At 44.7% G+C, this 16,008-nt stretch overlaps 1 protein-coding gene across 1 annotated transcript; it reads right to left on the reverse strand.

The window, feature by feature from the left end:
* Nucleotides 1-4,054: 4,054 nt before the first annotated feature.
* On the reverse strand, nt 4,055-11,985 carry PGRMC1 (progesterone receptor membrane component 1). Its single transcript, XM_060087842.1, has 3 exons — nt 11,577-11,985; nt 8,082-8,237; nt 4,055-5,356 (listed from the first exon to the last, which is right to left on the reverse strand). The coding sequence occupies exons 1-3, from the start codon at nt 11,899-11,901 to the stop codon at nt 5,253-5,255; spliced, it is 585 nt and encodes a 194-aa protein (XP_059943825.1). The 5' UTR covers nt 11,902-11,985; the 3' UTR covers nt 4,055-5,252.
* Between the last annotated feature and the right edge of the window lie 4,023 nt (nt 11,986-16,008).

Consider the following 16,008-nt stretch of genomic DNA (forward strand, 5'->3'; position numbering starts at 1 on the left):
ACTGAACGATCCTGGGGCACCAGTAATGGCACTTGGGAAGAGAGGACGTGACAGTATTCCATTTCAGGTTATGTAATCCTTTCACTCAGGGTTGGGTGACATCAGTTTGTAAAAAGCCACTGAATATCCCCAAACTGACTTTTATAATACAGTAACAAGTGCCTCCTCAATCCTCAATAATGCCATGGAGTTAGGAAGAGTCATGGGTAAAGCCCATAGTTTTCTAGCGGGGGAAAAATTGTATGTGTGCCGGATTTGTAAACTCTTAACATAAGCAATTTATCTTTTTACCTACTGGTTTTGGACTCCTTGAATATGTTTTTAAATTGAGATATTTTATAGATTCATAAAGACATACATCTTAATGCAGTACATGTTCTATTGAAAGCTCGGCTGATTCATTCTGCCTTATATTGGATTTAGGACCTCAGGGGGCAGTAGATGACTTTTCTTCTTCCAATGAAGCTATAGCTGACATGGCAATTGAAGACCTCAATGAGATTAGATTGCCTGCAGTGGGGAAAAGGTGATTTTAATCCACTGAAGTAGTGGAAGGCAACATTTTCTTACGACGTGATTCACTTCAAACAGTCCTAACCTGATAGTCCGTAGAAAAGTACTAGCTGGTAAAGCCAAGGTAGGATGCCAGTCATTGTGGTTGCCCAGAATGACGAGGCACGATGTGTGCTCATAACCACCCTCTTGAGCAACCTGATATCTGAAATGGCTATAAAATCTTCGAATTGATCTAAAGTAAGAGCCACAAGTTGTTTTGTTGATCTCCTCTAATTGCATTTAATAGAGGTATGCCAGTACAAGCAAAAGTTCAGACATGAATGTAACATAGCAGATTGATTATATTTATTATCAATGAATGATTTGTTGGCTCCCTTATATTCAATTCCACTTGCAAGCCAGTGACTCTGCCATCAAAACCAGGCTTGGCTTGTCCAATCTGAAACATTGCTCCTAGGGCGAGTGCCTTTTCTCCTCTGAGGACTAGCAGTGATTATTAACGTTCAGAGGACTGTTGTCTGGAGTAGCCTTTTAAACTACTAACAGCTTGTATTTTGTCAGACAACTTTTGGTGACCAGGTATTATTCTCCTCCAATGAGACCCCACCTCCTTATTTTTTCATGTTTCCTGCCCTTGAAAGAGCATTATGGGTTTGTAATGGAAAGCAGCTATGCTTGTTTTGAAAAAGAAAAAAACCCAACTCAGTCTCTTCTGTCATTTGATAATTTTTCTTCGCAGAGATTTTAGGCGTGGAAACAATTTGCTGCTCAGTAACCAGACATAAAAAAGTGAATTGCAGAATACAGCATGTGCAATTAAAAACTTTTTTTTGTATAATAGAACTGGTGCTAAGTCACTTCTATATAATATTTTGGTCTTGTTTTGTTTGCTAAGTACCATCCTGGGACCTAGAAGAAAGTAAAAATACTGGTTTTATGTTTACTTTCTGTACAACCTTGGATTTTTTTTTTTTTTTCTGTACGCGGGCCTCTCACTGCCGCGGCCTCTCCCGTTGCGGAGCACAGGCTCCGGACACACAGGCTCCGCGGCCATGGCTCGCGGGCCCAGCCGCTCCGCGGCATGTGGGATCCTCCGGGATCGGGGCACGAACCCGCGTCCCCTGCATCGGCAGGCGGACTCTCAACCACTGCGCCACCAGGGAAGCCCACAACCTTGGATTTTTATGTCTCGTGGTAATGCCTTCTAGATTTGAGTAAACGTCTTTTTTTTTGGTGTGTGCAGGCCTTAAACAAGGAAGAGAACAATTTATCCTGAACTTTTCAAATCAGTGGCTTAGTAAGGAATGAAACAGAGCCGAAAATGTTGTTATCACTTTCTGTTCACATTGTTATTCTTTGTTGTGCTGTTGTTTAAGTGGTGCAGAAGTATTTTCTCATCTTTTACCTATGTCCAATTAAGTGAGGGCCTGAACTTTAAGCTGTGTCTTTTAAAGTAGGTGTTTTTATGTTTTTCCCTGTACGTGCTGCTAATAGTGCTTCAAGAAAGCTAAAAATCTGTCAGTGTGTTTTTGTTCAATTTGTTTGAATTTCTCAGGTAGAAAGCCATGTAACCTGGTAATTTGGAAAATAAGAACCAAATAAATGTATTTTCATCTGTTGCAAGACTGTTCAAAATGTTAACTTTTAAATGCTGATAATTCCACTTTGGGGGGGTTGGGATTTCTACCCATAGTATGCTGCTTTGCACTAACGTTGCTGATCCTTTTTGTCATTTGCGTTGGTAGAGAAATAATACATATTTGATTTTCAGATGTATTAAAAATAAAGTTGTCATAGAGTAGTCTTTGTTCATTGACTGCATGTACTGGCTAGAAGGTTGCACACCTGCAGTAACATTCTCTATGAAAATATATGTCTGGTTTCAATAGTTTTGAGGCAACTTCCCCAGTTTATGGTAATTGCCTGTCAGAGCTCACGAAACCACAGTTGTGTTTTCATCTTGGATAAATTAAAATCATGGTATTTGGACTTAAGACTATTCTCCCTTCAGCAAAGGTTTTATCAGTTCTTTAAAGGTAGCAAAACGGACTCCACAGAATTTCATCTCATCCCTTCAGGCCTTGGTAGAAGTGTTGAAGTTACTCAACATCCAGAAACAAGTCAGAGACACGAGGGGCTTCAGTGATCAGTCTTTGACGCTGCAAGCTTTAGCTGTATTTCCACATGAAATGTACAGCAAACCGCCTCTAAGCATCCCTAACAAAGGCGGACTGTACCTTAGAGAACAACTGGGCACTTTAGAGCTGAAAGGGTTCTTGTTGGGTTCAAAGAGCTCTTTCTGAGACAGCAAGGGCTGTTCTTGCTTGTTCTGGATTGAGGATTTGCATGAAGTTTGGCCCTCTGAGGTAAGGTGAACAGGACATTGTGTAGAGAAGCCACAGAGATACCACAAACGCGTAGTGAATGCTGCGTCTGACCCATAGATGCTGGGACTGAGAACAATGTATCTGGGCAGGGGCCAGAAGCAAGCAGGTGGGGAGCAAACAGCTGACCCTCCCGCCGCTGTAACCACCACTCCCTCATCTTCTTAAATGGCGCCTTTTACATAGTATGGCTTAGACTATGCGAACTGGGTTTGAGAAGTTTTTAGATCAAAGTCCCGCCTGATAGTAACATCACTTTACCTGTAATCAGTACAATGCTGATTTAGTTCTGAATGGAGGGGAATCCGGCTATTTGGGATTTGAAGCTTTTAACCAGGCTCTGGACGTTTTCCTCGGGGCATCAGACAACTGTTTAAACTTAGTAAAGGGAATAGCCTAATCTTCGCATCTAAATGAGATTTCAGGCTGCAAAGGTGGCCCAATTTCTCTCTCCCTCCCCTTCCCCCATAGCATATGGCCTAACAGGTTGCTTGGCACAAAACCGGCAACTCGAATATTTGTTGAATGAAAACTAGTGGGGGAAAAGGACACATTTAAAAACAACAAAAACAGGCAATATGGTTTGAGAACGTAAAAGCTGGAAAGCTTTCGAGCCCTCTTTGATTCAGGGAGTACCTCCTTTGTAAGAAAAGTCTGCCAATTTTAACACTAAAATGGCAGAACACTAATATTCAGGGTAATAGGTTGTCTGTGTTTATACAACCAACTGCACGTGCAAATCTGACATCCTTCTTTCGGCACAAAGTGAATCAACTTTGCTACTATAAGGACTCCTGAACACTTTACTAATCCGATGACACATTACAGCAAAAACAAATCCTGCCTTGGCACTCGGTAACAATCTTCACTAGAGTTACTCCTTAGTGACCTTGCTGTAGACCTCAAGGTGGAAGTCTGCCTTTGAGTTTATTAAGTTCTGACTTAAAGAGGCAGAATTTGACAAGTCACAAAAAATAAATTAAATTTACTATTTTTTTAACAGGACAAGCTGGTATTTGGTTTGTGGTGTGAGGCCTCTGTGAAGTTCTGCCCCTTTACTTGGAATACAAAAAAAGTCACTCAAAAGTGAAACTCTTGAAGCTGGTTACTCAGATTAAGGTTTAAAAAAAAAAACAGGGCAACCCACCACACTATACTGGGTAAAACCATTTTATTAACTGACCAAAGCACTTCATTTTGTTTTCTGATTTGAGGTAAAACAATTAAACACAGTTCACGAGAAAATACAATGACTATTCAACTACAAGAAACCTCACTAATTGTTCATATAATACTTTTACAAATTCATACAACTGTACAGTCTACTTAAGCTAAGTTTATTGTTAACCAAAAGACCAATATCAAAGACCAAGACACTTGACTACTACTCTTGCAGTGGCTATAGTTTTGTAACAACAGAAGAATAACTGTTACTTTATGAATGCACTTTAAAAACCGCTTGGCTAGTGATGTATTCGGTTTCCCCATACTTCAGGGGTGTAAAGGCTCTTAGGAGAGCAATCACCTGTTCCTGTTCTGCATGCCCATCTCTCACGTCCAACCACGTAAAATAACCATGAACGTGGGGATTGGGAAGATAGTCCTACAATCATATTCATGTATTTTAGGTTTTTAGGCAAGCCAGCTGATTTTTTCCAAAGCTTGCTTTTGAATGTTCACATCCTGTTTTAATCCTCACTGTAGATTACTATGTTAGTGAGGGCATCTGAGGGTCCCAAGGAGGACAAGGACAATGATGCAGACTGGAAACAAAGAAAGTAGATTTCTTGCAATTGAGCCCAGCTCTTGAGATTTCGTTTTGTTACTGGACACCTCTCTTTAATCAATACCAAAGCCTGTGGAACACTGCAGATTTGCTTTAGAGGTAGATAAAACAGAAATCATGCAGTTAAGTCAATTGAGAAATAAGGGATTTGCTGTCTTCAGAGAACATCATGACTAAAAGTTGATCCTTTGTTCCTTGATGCTTGAAGGACTTCGCACGTTTAACATTTTTACCTGTTTGGGGCAAATACCCACGTCTTTCTTACCTGTCTCTCGGGAAAAACAAATTCAAATGCAGCCTGTACTGACTACAGATAGAAGAGAAAACAGTAATAACATTTGTATTACAGCACTGCAGTTCACTTTCTGGATTTGTGACACACGAACATATCATGCATTCTAAGACAGAAGTTAGCTTTATCAGTGTCACTAGTGATGTTAATTAAAAAAATGTACAGCAAGTTCAAAACTTTTCTAAATATTGAAATCACCGTGTTTTAAAGACAGACTGGAATGTTACAAATGATTCTGCAAAATACAAAAATAGATATGCATCCACTGCAGGCTTTAATCACTTTTCCGAGCACTCTCATCCTTTGGCTCCTCCTCATCTGAGTACACAGCGGGCTCCTCCCCCTCCTTCAGCAGTTTGCCCACGTGATGATACTTGACTGGAAGGAGAGAGGAAGACACAATGGTCACTCTCACGCTTTCGAGAAAATCATGACATTTCATTTGAAAGTACTTGTGAGAGGCCTACGAACGACACAATAGCATGTTGGGCTTCCTGAAGGTGGTTTATACCACAGTCCCAGCCAAGTCCCAGGGAGTTAGAGTTTTGTGCACCAGACAGAAATATAGAACAGGTAGCGATGCCTGACGAGTGTGCAAGGTAATGTCAGAATGAGTTGTGTTTGTGCATAGGAGGTTTAGCAGAGCAAGGGCTTGTTATGAGTTAGGTGGAAGGGTTGCAGAACACTTTGTGGGAGGATATGCTTTGGAAAATGTGTAGAAGGACTTGGGGAGGGAGGGGTTTCCAGAAAATGCAAATACCACACACAAAGGCACGCAGGTGCGACCGAATGTACCTGGGGAAGCAATAAAGAGACCAAGTTGGCAGGAGGAGACCGGGAGTAGCGCTAGCCAAACAGGGTGGGGAAATCCTAAGACAGATGTGGAAAGCCAGCCTGAGGAGTCCGGACTTATCCCATGGGTGGCAAAGGGCGTTGAAAGTTTACGACAAAGGAATGACAGGGTAAAACAGTGCTGTGGCCACAACGGTATCACTGTGTTTAGAGGGCAGGGCAGATTACGGTTAGGAGAGCCCAGGAGCAGGGTGACCAGGAGGCCAGCGGGTGGATCCACATGCGGAGGAACAAGAGCCAGGAGGAGGGGGTGTCCATGGGGATGGGAAGGGAAGGATATGAGACACGTAAAGGAAGCTGGAAACATGAGTTAATGAAGTGAAAACTGGAGATTCCGTGGACCGAAATGGGGACTCTGGAGAGGGAGCCACTCTGGAGGGGCACGTGACTGGACACTGACAACAGGGACTGGAGAGGTGAAATTAGTATTGGCAAGAAGCAGGTCCCTGGAAACGTTTGAGAAAGAAGGTTCAATGGAATCGTGGGGGTAGAAACCATACTGCAGGGAGCAGGGAGGGATGGAGCAATGGTTAGGGACAACCACGGATTACTAGATGGCTGTCTGACAGTGAAGGGAAGGAGTGATAATAGTCTAGTGGGTGAAGGGGAGAGCAGGAGACGGAATTCTCCCCCAACACGGGGCAACAGCTATACGTGGTTAAAGGGAAGTGGTAACAGAGGCCAGAGAGCACTGGAGACGTTGGAGAAGATAGATTTAAGAGGGCAGCCAGAACGTAAGGGACCTGAGAAGGGATGGAGTCAGCAGACAACCACCATATTGCCTGTATTATTAGGGGCAAGCTAACGTAGGGGTTCATCATCTCAATGTCAGAGGCCAAAAGAACTGCTCTTTCTGAGTATCGGTAGGAATTAGAGGAGTAACCAGTCTGTTTAACCAGGCAACCGGAGCTACTCTGGTGTGAAATAATCGCCAGGAGCAACTGGAACTTCCCTATTTGAACATTTTATAAAAGTCCCTAGGATGCTTGGGACTGTGCAAGACAAATAAAAGCTGGGCGGCACCTCAGAAACCTGCCTTAAGGGGAATCCACGCCAGCTCTGAGTGTAGCTGAAGTGTCACAACGGTATTCGGGGCTAGCCTTAGTTTAAGGGGTTGGGGGAACCACACTTTTTACCCCACTGATGAAGGCAAGCCCTAGAAAATAGAGCTTTGTAAATTATGAATTACGACTCATTGGTTTCCTATAGAAGAATCTGTTGTTACAAAGGCATCCTGAAGATGCAAAAAAGGAGGGACTGTTAGATAGCTGAATTATGTTCTCAGAGTAAAAAGACTTGCCTCTGGACGTGAAAGCTATTAGTCTGCTTGGGATCCAAACTCTAAAGGTAGAGCCATACCTGGCTAAGTATTAATCCAGAACTCTCTGAAGTCAGCACGGTTCTCAAAGAAAATGGTTGGATTTAGCCAAAAAAGCCAATAATATTTAACAGATTACAGAGAATGGCAAATAGAAAATGACATTTACAATGAAAAATCCCCCTCAAGGAAATGGTCACTGTCTTTATATACTGTTTCAAAGCTGGGAAAATTATTATTCAAATTCTTAGCAGTGAAATATTGCTAAAGTGATCATCAAACACTTGGGTTGGACAAAAGCCACTTCCCCAATTCACAAAATATGAACTTAACCCCCGTCCTTACTTCCCCCCCCCAAAGACCTCAGCCCATACCGTAATCCAGGAAACGTGTCTCCTTTTTGCTTTCTTCTTAAAAACGCAGACACCATTGTTGCTGGGCAGATTATAAGCATCATTTGTAGATGAGGCCTATAGTTAGGCTCAGTTAGATTCAAAGAGAAGCTGTTTGGTAGAATACAAGTCTCTCATTCTTTAACAGAAATGTGGGCTGCTTTTAAACAGCAAGTTCTACAAGTGAGGGCTTATTAAAATCCCTCTTTCTGTAGCCAAGATGGCCACTCTCCTTTCCCCTGCACACCAAGCACCAAATCCTATTGTGAAATCTATGCAAACCTCTCAAAAATTTGAAAACCAGAAACCCAGGTTTCCACAGTGAACTAGCTAGAAATTGGTATGCAATCACGGCAAGTGACTCAGCACTGCTGCAATTACTTCAAACCATGAACTTGATCCGTCCAAGATTCAGGAGCCTATCAAAACGCTTCCCAGTTGCAGCCTGCTTAGTAATAACTATTGTACTGCCGTGAATCCCATTACTGGTAGAAATTTGATCCAGGCACAATTAAAAAAAAAAAAGAAAACAACCGCTTACAAGTGAACTGAGAGTCCCAGTCATTCAGGGTCTCCTGCTGGGCAGGAGTGAGGTCAGAAAGGTCATCGTACTCGTCCTTCAGTGCTTCCTTATCCAGGCAAAATGTGGCAAGGCCCCTGGATGCGTCTCTTCCGGCAAAGACCCCATATGGCCCCTCTTTAAAAACAAAACAAGACAAAACCAAAGTCGATTATTTATTAGGCAGTCAATTTCTCTGTGGTTCACACACACAAAATGGCTTCCTTACCCATTAACATGGAGAGCCTGCTTTTTGAATATCAAATTCCATTTGGAAACCGTTAAGTGATGTTGATCCTTTGATCATTACCTGGTGGATACTGAAAGACCTGTTGTCATTAAACTTTTAAACAACTAAAACTCAATCAAAATTCTATACATTAGCATTCATTTCTTGTGATTTTCAAACAGCTAATAAAAAAGCCATAAATGATTATCTCCTGGGGGGGAAGGTGTTAGTAGGGAATGATCCAAGATAATAGTGAGTTCGTGGGTCAGAATTCAACTTCTGGACATTGAACCTGGAGCCTGGCTCTGTTCTAGGCACTTGGGCTGCATCAGTGAAAGTTACGGATTCTGAAGATAAGAAACACTAAAGTGTAAATGAAAACATCTTATAAACATACCCTGATACGATTTAATGAGTCAAAAGTGTCTTATAGAGATCTTTGGTTGCAAGACTAGACTGTGTTAAAAATTAACATGTGGTATCTGCAGGAGAAATCATTTTATGAATATCAGTGGCAGAAATCTATCCACAGGTTACATAATCTTCAGTGTCAACAAAGAAGAGATGGCACGGGGCTCAGGTCTGTCACCCTGTTTTGGGTGGGCTTGAAGACCGTGAAAATTCTATAAGATATCTGAATGCTATTATACGCAATATTATGCCTTTATATATGATACTAAACTTTTGTGTAAGAGAGCAGTGAATCATTCTGTAGGTACTTAAAGTGGATTTTTAGACGTATTTAAATATTGCACAAGTAAATGAAGAGAAGCCAGTGTACTTTAAACAATGTGTTGTTTCCCCAAAGGTGGACTGAGTAGCAAGTCTGACATGAAAAAGCTTGTAGGTAACCACCATGCCAAGTACGAGAACAGATCAAGTTTCATTACGACCTGGCCACCTGAAACCTCAATCCACCAGGATTCTTTTATTTTTACAAATTAGACGAAATGTATGATCAACTTTTAAATGCACATACGAGTCCAAAGAAAAATGGTTATTTTTAATCATCATTACATACTACCATTTCCACTAGAGAAGGTAAATAGGCCAAGTGTACGGGTTTGGACCTCACCATTTCAGAAATTATGGTCACAGAATACTTAAACAATCTGAGGGGAGCGTTGAAAGTCTTTGGAGTATATATATATTATTCACCAGAACGTATAGGCACTAGAATGTAAGCTCCAGGAGCAGATTTGTGCCTGTTTTGTTCACTGCTATATTCCCAGCACCCACAAAAGTGCCATGCATACAATAATATCATTAAAAATAATGAATAATTTTTAGGAATCCTTTATAACATCAAGTATAATTTCCAAATGATGTTGTCACATATTCATGGCCTCACTGGACAACAGTGCAGGTAGAGACTGAGAGTTCTCTCAATGGGCCATCCTTATCATTTTAAAGAGGGACAACTAAGGCCCAGAGAGAACAATGCTTTGCTCCAGGTCACACAGCTGGTCAGTGATCCAACCAGGCGGAGAACCCAGGTTGCCTGACTCCCAGTTTTGGGCTCCGTACACAGGCCTACATTCCTCTCAATGACTTTGCAAACTACAATCATATGATGATGCTCCAGGCACACGTTTCAATTGCTTTATGGTGTAGCTCAGTAAGAACAGATACTGACACGATTATGCTTATTGATAATGCCTTTAGGTGTGCCGCTGTAAGTGACAAATAATGTAGGTGTGGTTTTCAAATTATCTCGACCGTTACATGCGTACAGAAAGTAGGTCTTCTAAAATCCTCCACGAGGAAAAACTGCTAAGTGGGAGAGTTCCTTAAGAACCTTAGCACATCTGATTTTCATGAGCTGGACTGGGAGAGTAAAACAGACCAGGAGCGGGGATGAAGGCAGGTCACTACTGCCTGCTATCCTCTTCCTCGTCTCCAGACCAGTGGCCATACTCCCTGAGCCCCCTTATTTTTAGAGGCATCCATACTGGAGGAGCTAAAATCTCTTCTTCCTCCTCTGATACATTCTATAAATCAGAACTTTCCAAACCTGGATTCTTCTCGAATTTGCCTGGGGGTGGGTGTGTTAAAATGCAGATTCCTCGATCTTCCCACCCCCCCCCCGCCCGCTCCAGCGGTTATGGAGATTAGGCCAGGAATCTGTATTGTACCTCAAGCGCATCAGGTGATTCTGATCCGCAACCAAGCTTGGAAAAGCCTCATCTCCAAGGCCCCGTCAAGCCTGTCCCCCTCCAACAGCTCAGCAGTCACCCACCCCTCATTTCCCCTCTGGTTGGCTTTTCCTGAAATCCCCACACCCAGCGGCCGTCATAGCCCTACCCCTCTTGTTTCTCCGGATCCTCCCACTTCTCCCTCCCTCCATTTTATTTTATTTTTTTTTGGCTTCTAGTCTTTTCTCTCCTGCTACGGAGTATAATACTGTGTTACCTTCTCGTCTTGCCACATTCCTGTCGTCCGCTACATTCAGCCTTCCTCATCCAGCTCCCTTCCCCCATGGAGCCTCCCTTGTTCACCTCCCAGCTTTCCCCGTCTGCCACACACAGCACGCGCGCACACACATACCAAACACATGCCACACACATACCTGACACATGCCACATTCCTAGCGCACGCGCGCTCACGCACACACACGACTGACAAGCCGCATACACTGAATACGCACACACATCACTCACCGCCACGCACAATGCTCCTACCTGCTGCTAATCTCATCTCCGATTCCCTTCTCCCAGAACCTCACATTCCACCATGGCTACTCCTGGCGTCATCGGCCTTCGCGTCCCCTCCAAGGCTGGACCTCCCTACCTCCTCCCGCCCTCCCCCTCGTCAGGTTTCCCTCGAGACACCTTCATTTCCTTTCTCCAGCCGGACACCATCCCCTCCTTCCAGGAACCCTCAAACCCGATACCTTCGAAACCCCCCAACACTGCGCTCTGCTGTGCCACCACCCCCAGCCTTCGCCTTCCAGCCTCACGACCTCACCCACCCGCCCCTGGCTTAAGCGCTTCAGCCGTCTTCCTCCAGCCCACGCCGGGGCTGGCGGCGCGGACCGGGAATTCTGCGTCCCCCACCGGCCTGCAGCCCTTCTAGGACGCCTCTTGCCCCCTGCCCGCCCGGGGAGCCGCCCTGCCCCGCCCTCCCCAGCTTGCCGCCATTCCGCCCCCACCTCCCCGGGGCGCCCCGCTCCCCCTCGCCTCTCCGGGACCCATCCCCGTGCCGGGGCCCCTTCTTTTGTCTTTGGGGCCCCAGGCCGGCCGCCGTACCAGGCCCGTAGAACTTGCGGCCTTTGGTCACGTCGAACACCTTGCCGTTGATGGCCATGAGTATACGCGGGTCCTGGACGCCGTCGAAGCGCCGCAGCTCGGCAGGGGTGAAGTCGCGCCGCTTAAGGCGGGGCAGCGGGGGTGGCTCGTCGTCGTCGCTGTCGCTGGCCGTCGGCTGGTCCCCGCGCACGATCTTGTAAAGCAGGAAGATGCAGAGGCCGAGCAGCAGCAGGTTGAGCGGCGACGTGAAAATCTCGTGCAGCAGCCCGCCGCCCTCTAGCTCGCTCGGGTCGGCGCCAGTCGCCGCCACATCCTCGGCAGCCATGATCGCTAGAGCAAAGGTTGGGCCGGGATAGGGAGGGCTCCGGAACTGGCTTTCTCCTCCCTCTCCGCGAGCTAGTGGCGCGCGGGGCCCGGCGGACAAGGACTAGCCAGCGGAGGAGGCGGAGCCAGGCGGTGGCGGGGCCGGATGGGCGGAGCCTCTCAGCCCCGCCTCCCCGCGGCCTCCGAAGCTCCCGGCGCTGCTCAGTCGGGCCCCGCCTAGCTCAGGCCCCCCACCTTGCCTCGGGACGGTGGCTCCCCTCCCCCGGCCGGATCCTGCCTACCCCGCCGCCGAGATTGCGGAACACACCCCTCAGCAATACCTGCGAGGCCTGGCCCCAGCCTCACGCCATCCCCACGCCATCCTCTAGCTAACCGCGACGCAGCACGCTGCCCTCCTCCGCACCCCCAGTTGCTCGTCGCACACCGACCCGCTCGGCCTTGCCAGGTTCTGTGTGAGGCCCCGTCCGCCACCTGATGCGAGCCCAACACTCCGACTCCATTTCCCCTGCTTTAAGCTTCTCCCCGCCTTCCAATCCGAAGACTCATCTTTCCCCGGCCAACCCTCGGGACCACGAGGCTCTCTTAGGAGATGGGAAACTCACTCCTTGAGCTCCTTTCCTATTCTAGAGACCCATTTTCACCTTGGGAATCCCCATTCGCTGCCCTTGACGACCTTTATCCAATCCTCCCCCCACCAGATGCTGTGGGGCAGACACCCCCGGGATAGCTAAAGTCAGTGCACAGGCCTCATCTGACAGCTCTCCCAATATCTGGGGAAACAGATCGGATCGTCGGATTTGCTTTGGGTTCGTTTTTGGAACACTGAATCCTTTTGCAATCACTGATTTGCTCTTGCATCAGCAAGCAACATTCTGTTGCGGTTTTTTGTTTGTTTGTTTTTGTTTGTTTTGCTCAGAATAATGACCAGAGTTTCTTTGTTTGGCAGCGTTCTTCTATTTGAAGTCGGTCGAGCTATCCTTGGCAGTCACAATAGCCCTGTGCTGGAGCCCAGAGGAAGGTGGGAGTTTGGAAGGATCCTAGGTTTGGTCCCTTCGTTTCCTCGGTATTTCATCCGGCCTTTGATGTGCTAACCGGCTGCACAGGAGCGGCCTTACGGAGGAAGCAGAGTCTATACCCTTCAGAGTCCTAATCTGGCCGCCCTCTTTATGGTGGCAGGGGGAGGGGAGCGGAAGCAAGGATAGAGAGAAGGGGGAAAAATAATTAAAACCAAGCCATGTACACATCTGCAGCCCAGAGCAGTACTTTTCCATCAAGAGTTCTTGCACAAAATTTACTCCCCCTCCCAACAGGCAGGAGACTGGAGAGAATTGGCTTCTTACCTCAGAATCTGAAAAATTTCTGGCACAAACTGCTTCCATCCCTGCCCCCACCCCATCTTCTTAAATCATCTAAAAAGTGCATATGAACTGAACAATCTTTAAATCGGTCCCACACACTTTTATTCACAGATCTAAATTTAGGATTAGCTGAAATGGGCTTTCCAGATCTTTCGTCAAACCTCTTCAATTTAATCAAGGGGAAACAGGCTGAAACTGGGGGCACTCGGCTGTAGTTAGAACCTAATTATCTTAAAAAAAAAAACTGTGTACGGCCAAGACATTTAAAAAACCAAAAAACTTGTGAAAAATATTTACATTTGCAGCAAATATGACAAAGGGTTAATATCTTTTAAGAGCTCATTTCGATTGACAAGAAAAACCTAAGAGTCTAGTCAATGAATGGGCAAAAATCGAAATAGGAGTTCACGGAAGAAGGGATACCAATGGTGAATAAGCATATGAAAAATGTTCAGTCTCAATAACAATGAAAAATGGATATGACACTGTCATCTACCATTTTCCTATAGAAAGGGTAAAAGACACACACAAAAAAAGGTTGGGGTGATATACAATAAAAAAAAGGTTGGGGTGATATACAATGCTGGCCAGAGAGCTGTGTGCTCGACTCTTGTACACTGTTGGGGGGAGTAGAAATTGGTATAACCTTTTGTTATCCATAAAAATATTTTCAATCCACTGATCCCGCTTCTGGAAATCTACTCTTTGGTTCAGTAATTCCACCGCTAGGAATCTATTCCAAGGAAACATTTAGAAATGCAAATGAAGATTTCATTACTAAGATGCTCATCAAAGAATCATTTGTAATATGGAAATACTGAAAACAACCTAAATGTTCAACTTTAAGAAATAGCTGACTAATCCACTTGGATTGTGACAAAACCATAAAATGGTGTGTGATGCAGCCATCCAAATGTTATCATGACACAGGAAAATGCTTGTGTTTCAATCTTAAGAGAGAAAAACAGGATACAAAACTATACACAGCATGAACTCAACTATGTAAAAAAATAATGCATAAAAGGAAGCCCGAAAGGAAACATGCTCAAATGTTAACTGCTATGATTGTTAGCTTCTTCTTTATATTAGTCTACATTTTCCAGAATGAGCACATGTCCCTTTTAGCCTCAGGGGGGAAAATGGTTTATTATTTCTTCTCTGAAAAAATGTAGAATGTACTATAATACATGTTCACTACAACAAACCTAAACAGTATGTAAGTGTGTAAAGTAAAAAGTGAAACTCGTTTCTTCCACTCCCAGCTCCCCAAACAATCTTTAAATCCAGCCCACACATTAGCAGTTTTGTCTATATGCCTGCAGACATATGAGACACACACACAGATTTTGTTTTACAAAACTACAGAAATTTTTTTTTTTTTTTTTTTTTTTTTTTTTTTTTTTTTGCTGTACGCGGGCCTCTCACTGCTGTGGCCTCTCCCGTTGCGGAGCACAGGCTCCGGACACACAGGCTCCGCGGCCATGGCTCGCGGGCCCAGCCGCTCCGCGGCATGTGGGATCTTCCGGGATCGGGGCACGAACCCGTGTCCCCTGCATCGGCAGGCGGACTCTCAACCACTGCGCCACCAGGGAAGCCCCCAGAAATTTTTAAAATAATAAATGATTCTTCAGGGTTTTTTTCCCCTGACAAACAGAGATACAAAGTAAAAAATAAGAACAAGCCATTAGCTCCCACCCAGATAAACCATGTTGGACAGTTTTAAAAGTCATATTTGTTTAAGGTTATAAAATTCAAACTATGGGGCTTCCCTGGTGGTGCAGTGGTTGAGAGTCTGCCTGCCGATGTAGGGGACACGGGCTCGTGCCCCGGTCCGGGAAGATCCCACATGCCGTGGAGCGGCTGGGCCCGTGAGCCACGGCCGCTGAGCCTGCGCGTCCGGAGCCTGTGCTCCGCAACGGGAGAGGCCACAACAGTGAGAGGCCCGCGTACCGCAAAATAAATAAATAAATAAATAAAATAAAATAAAATAAAATAAAATTCAAACTATGGAAAGATACAAAAGGTAAATTAAATCCCCTCTTCTCACCCCTGGTTCTCTCTCCTCAAAGGTAACCGCTATTAAAAGTGGGGAAAATGTCAGACAGAGAAATACAAATACTGTGTGATATCACTGATATGTGGAATCTGAAAAAAAATAACAAAACAAAACTAAACTAAACTTAAAAAAACAGATTGTGGAATGATGGTTACCAGGGGCTGGGGGTGGGGGAATAGGAGAGATGTTTAAGGACACATATTTGCAACTAGTAGATAAATAAGTCCTGGAGATCTAATGTGCAGTACAGCGATCGTAGACAAGAAAATCATATTATAAACGTTAAACGTGCTAAGAGACTAGATCTTATTTGTTCCCACCACTAGAAGAAATGATAATTATGTGAGGTGACAGAGGTTTTAGCTAACACGACAGTGGCAATCTATAACAATATGAATGTAACAAATCAATATGTCATACACCTTAAACTTACACAATGTTATATGTCACTTATATCTCAATAAAAAGCGGGGGGAAATGTTTTTATGGAGGGCTAGGGGGTTTAAAAATTTTCGCTTATCACAGTCCAGTGTCCTTCCTGCTATACCTCTGTAGCAGGGTACACCCTCGGAGGGTTAGTGGATTAAAGTCCTACTTCATACAGAGGTTAGAAAATTTGTGCCGTTGAAAACCTCAAGAAGTGATACAGCTTGAAAATATAAATGCTTTCAAAGCAGGTTTGATGTTCAATAAA

This window comes from Mesoplodon densirostris, chromosome X, assembly GCF_025265405.1.
Source record: "Mesoplodon densirostris isolate mMesDen1 chromosome X, mMesDen1 primary haplotype, whole genome shotgun sequence".
Taxonomy (NCBI): Eukaryota; Metazoa; Chordata; class Mammalia; order Artiodactyla; family Ziphiidae; genus Mesoplodon; species Mesoplodon densirostris.